This window comes from Acanthisitta chloris, unplaced genomic scaffold (genome assembly GCF_000695815.1).
Source record: "Acanthisitta chloris isolate BGI_N310 unplaced genomic scaffold, ASM69581v1 scaffold22025, whole genome shotgun sequence".
NCBI classification, from domain to species: domain Eukaryota; kingdom Metazoa; phylum Chordata; class Aves; order Passeriformes; family Acanthisittidae; genus Acanthisitta; species Acanthisitta chloris.
The window spans coordinates 63,944-68,749 of record NW_008673429.1 but is presented as its reverse complement, the minus strand read 5'-3'; the positions used below and the strand labels follow the sequence as shown (position 1 = coordinate 68,749).

The following is a 4,806-nucleotide window of genomic DNA, read 5'->3' as shown; positions in this document are numbered from 1 at the left end:
GTAATAAGAGGCTAATCATCATAACACCTGGAATCAAAGGTGCTCTGACTCCTCTCCTTCTGATACTCAAGGAAGAATGGCGCTTAGAGTATTCTCCGAAATCCAGGGAGACATCGTGATTTCTATAAGATTAGTATAAGAATGGCATTTCTTCACTAAGGCTGAAAGAACACCTTCCAGAAAAATAGTGTAATGTTCCAACATTTGTGGCTTGTTAAATTCACAATGTTGAAGAAAAGTACCTTAGTAATCATTGCATGAAAGTATGGTAGCAAATACTTTTTCTTTTTAAGTCACATCAGGTAAAAATTTGTTATAGTAGTTTATCCTGACCAGTCTGGGCAGGTTCTAAAAAAGGAACAAACACCAAATGTGTGGTTCCTCCAAAAACAGCCTTCTCCCATTCTTCCCTTCTTCTTTTCCTCTTCCACTGAGAATAGACGAAAAAGGCCTGACCAGCCCAACCATTACATTATAACCAGGTAACACAGAAATTAATCAATTAATTTATTATTAATAGGAGCAAAGTGTAAAAGCAGAACAAATTGTAGATGTACTACCAAGCACTGCTGATGTCTCCAAAAGACCGTTGTGCTAAAAACATACAGATTCTTTAGCTCTGAAAGGTCAAACATCTAAACTGATTTCGAAAGGATGAAATCTTTTCTGTCTTCTATGCTCTTTTAACATTCTTTCTTTCTTATGCTTTCTGCACTGCTGGATTTTAGCATCCATGAGTCATGTGATCCTTCTAGCATCAATAGTTTTCTGGTCTCTAGCACCTCTGCCAAAAGGCCTCTGGTTAGACTTTCTGCATTTCGATGTGCTGGTGGTGGTAGTGGTGGTAGCAATGATGTCTGGGTTGACACCTTCCATTTAGTTTATAGACAGAATTTTTCTGCTGCCGTTTTTTGAAAAACCACACTGCCAGTACAGCTGCAACCAGTAACAAGCAGAGAAGAATCACAATTACCGCTATGATAGCACCTTTACTGGACTTGGGACAATCCTCTCCCTCGCATGGCTTGAAAGTGGGGATGGGCTTTTCTCCAACACCCTGGGTGAGATTTTCTTGCTCAGGTAATTCCTGGGATGCCGTGTCAGTAATGATGTCTGGAGCTGGTGCAGTGGTTGCTACTTGTTCTGGGTAGGTGGTTGTTTCTCTTGATTCTGTGTCCAGAGTGTGATCGGAGGGGCTGACCATCGCAGGGGTTTCTGACACAGATGTTTTTAAGCTGGTTATGTCAGACAGCATCGTTGTACTGGGCTCCTGAGTCACAGTCTCCAGAGATGTAGTTGGATGTTCCCATGTGGCATCATCATAACCTCTGCTCACACTAAAGTTCTCCAGACCACTCACTGATGTAAGTGGTAGCAGTGTCTCTTTAGCTCCTTCATCATCTATCCTGGTTGTTGCTACCACAATCTGTGTTAAACCTTCTTCTGGAGCTGGGCTACCATTTCCTGATTTCCTTACTTCAACGTGATTCGGTTGATCAGTTGTGAGGGTGATGTCGTCTTCCATTCCCATCGAACCATCAACTTTATCACCCTCCTCTTCATCATCCTCTACCACCTCTTGTGTGACTGGATAGCCATCTAACCACGACTCATCGGTAATGGCAGCTGCATCTATTGCTGTCTGTGTATCATTAGTTGTGAGAATGGGTCCAATGGGGAAATCCTCACTGTCATAAAACATTTTGGCACCAGGTACGTCATAGGCTGTCTTCACTCCAATGTGGTTATCACCTTCAGAAAACTGTGCTTTGGTAGAATCATCTGTCTCTTTCTCTGATTCAGGCTCACTGAAAGTTTCTGATGGAAACCAAAACAAGTTTTTTTGGCTTAGGAGAGACACAGGGGACTCAGTCGGTGCCCTGCTTCCTTTCTCAGAAGTGTCTGTGTCCTGAGTAACCCCTTTGATACTTCCAGTTCTTCCTACCTCTGAACTTTTACTGAAGGAAAGCTGTTCTTGCTCCTGCTCAATTTCCTCTTTGCCATTACCATGTTCATGCTCAACAATAGGTATTGATCTGTCATCAGGAAAGTTATCTTCATAGTCAATGTGTGCCTCGGTTTCACCTAGTAACATTAAAAACAAACCACAGAAGCCAAGATTTAATTTCTCTGGAAAAGCACTGGGCTCATTTGTTTCAAGGAGCCAAGAAGAAAGGTGCAATGAGGAGTAATTTTAAACAGTATTTTTCATTCTGCACTATTGTTTATTTGAAAAAGGCATGGCCCACCAGAAGGTGACACTCAATATCAAGTTTTATTTAAAAAAAATCACAATAGGTGTCCATGCTAACTACTAATATATTACCTTTCCAGATTTAAAAATGTATATATAAAAAAACCTGTCTGCAGTTAGAGGACTTCCTTCAATTGTTTATTGTTTTCTCAAACCTTTGCTCTCCCTAATAAGACTTCTTGAGAACAATATTTCATCATATTTGGGCATGAAATGTGTATGGAGAGGAAGGTATAGCAAAAAGTAATCAATTGCTACTTGGTAATTAAAAAAACCCCAACAAACCAAATATAACTCGGAGTTTTATAGCAAGTTCATCCCTTTTGAGCCAGATGATTTTGAAGGGTTATATTCAGAACATTATGATCATAATATCAAGGTACATTTTTATCATTATACTGCTTTTCTTCAATCACCTCAGTGCTGCAGGGGTACAACACCTGGGGCCAGGTGAGCTGAACAATATTTCTCATTCCATGAGAGCTCTTCAGAGCTGCCTGAGGAAGACTCACCACCAAAGCTGACAGTTCTGCTCATTTTCACCCAAAGAAAGCAAGATGCACTCATGGCTGCAAGGCTGGAAAGCTCTGTCTGCAACACTTAAAGCCTAACACCTGGTTATCATGGTAATACTGTCTGTAATCAACTCTCAGGCTTCCAACTTTAAAAAATGAAATGTTACCACAAAGAAAAGAGAAAAAAACTCCACAAAACAAACTGGTAAAAAAAATAACAGAGTGCAACAGAGGGGCGAATTCATCACAAAGTTTGAGTTTGATTTAGAAAAACTCTCCATGCCTCAACGGACCTACCCGCTCATAGCAAAATAGACTTGATTCAAAGTATGATGCTAAATGTTTGAATTTGAATGAAATAATGCATTGTAATTTATATTTCTTCCACTCTTCTAAAACCTTAACTCAATGAAAAATTTTCCAAACTAGACAAGGTGGTTGATTTTCAGCTCACTCAAGTTTTACTCCATAGAAAGCTGATGTAATTGCTGAGATTTATGCTGGCATTAAAAGTCATAGAAAATAGTGCCTTGGGATATGGAAAATAAAACAAACTGATTAATGGTGAGAATTTTTCTTTTTAAGAGAGTGTTTAGTCTTTCATGAAGACAGTGAGGCAATAGACCTGGCACGACATGGGAAACAAGAAATTAATAGAAGCTGTATTACAGATCAATGCATTCATAAAGCCTTATCTTTTTTTGCCTTTTTACACTCAACTGATTTTGAATTACATTTTCATCTGGGGCCCACCTTAATTTCTGCCTGAGTCACATTCTCCTTGGAGATTTCTTTCCAGACTTTTGGCAGAGCCATATTTGGTCTACTCTTAAGAAAGATTAGAAATATTGTCAAACCAGTCTGACCAAAAACACTTAGTGGTGATACAGCTCACACCAGCTCATTTTTTTTGCCAGAAGAGCTTAAGCCAGGTGCCAAAACAGAATGAGCGTTAGCAAAAGGTATTTTACTTGGAATAGCATCTGAATCTACCAGAAACCAAAGCAGTTATGCTAAGGAAACCGAAACGTGTGACATAGCCTGCAGAGAGTTAGCATCTCTGTGAAAGCTATCATGCTGGAGAACTGGATGTTCTCAGCAGGTCCCCTCATCTCACAGCAAGGGTGTAGGGGGAAACCTGCACATGACACAACAGTGCCAACAATCCCTCTCAGTCCCAGTGTCCTGTCTGCTTGTGTAATCCTCTAGATTCTCTTCATCCTCTCTAAAGTGAGAAAAAAAACTATCTGGTGCAAGGACGACTTTACAGTCAGAGGAATACAACTCTGAGAGTGGAAAGCTTCCTGGTAGGACTCTCACTTTTCTAATTAGTCTTAAAATCTTTTCCAATAGTATTTCAGACTGGATAAATGTAAATGCATGGAAGATTACTCTGAATACCAAAGCATTTTAGCAACAGATTCATGAAGCTCTGCGTGGCATAGCCATCGCTATGTTGCACTTCTACTAGCTATCAAACATTAGTCTCACTTTGTCCCTTGTCTTGCTTTCACTTAAGAATTTTTCTACCTGCCTGGCACTCTCTTGGCACAGAAATGGTGTCCCAAACCATTCTGTCCTCTTGCCATCTAGCTACAGGTTGATACCTGGCCTGCCTGCTTCATGAAAGTCCAGCATCTCTCAGGACAGCCTGTAGGTGTCTGTTGTGCATATATGAACTGGAACATCATAAGGTAAGAAGTCACCATTTACCAACTGTTATGGTCATTGTTTTCTTTTCTGAGATGAATCATCACACTAGTCTGTCTTCACCTGTATGTCTCTTGTACTGCTATTTTTGTCTGTTTTATCTTTCAGACTACAGTAATCCAGCTGAGGTTGAAACACTAATTTTTATGTTATGATGTTCTAGAGCAGGCATGCACATCTATGAACAAAAATTGTACCCACATGCTTGTGTTCTTTCCTCCAGACTTATTCTTTAGCTTAGCAGTATGAATGGGCAGCTGGCATTCATTTCATTGACCAGTACCTTGTGCATGAGTATGGATCATGCTTAACAACTGTAGTGACATG

At 40.1% G+C, this 4,806-nt stretch overlaps 1 protein-coding gene across 1 annotated transcript in view; it reads right to left on the bottom strand.

The window, feature by feature from the left end:
* Positions 1-802: 802 nt before the first annotated feature.
* SUSD5 (sushi domain containing 5) overlaps positions 803-4,806 on the bottom strand; it is a 40,072-nt gene continuing 36,068 nt past the window's right edge. The window contains exon 5 of the mRNA XM_009074971.1: positions 803-2,085. Within this exon, the coding sequence (XP_009073219.1) occupies positions 803-2,085 (1,283 nt within the window). The remainder of the gene's footprint in view (positions 2,086-4,806) is intronic.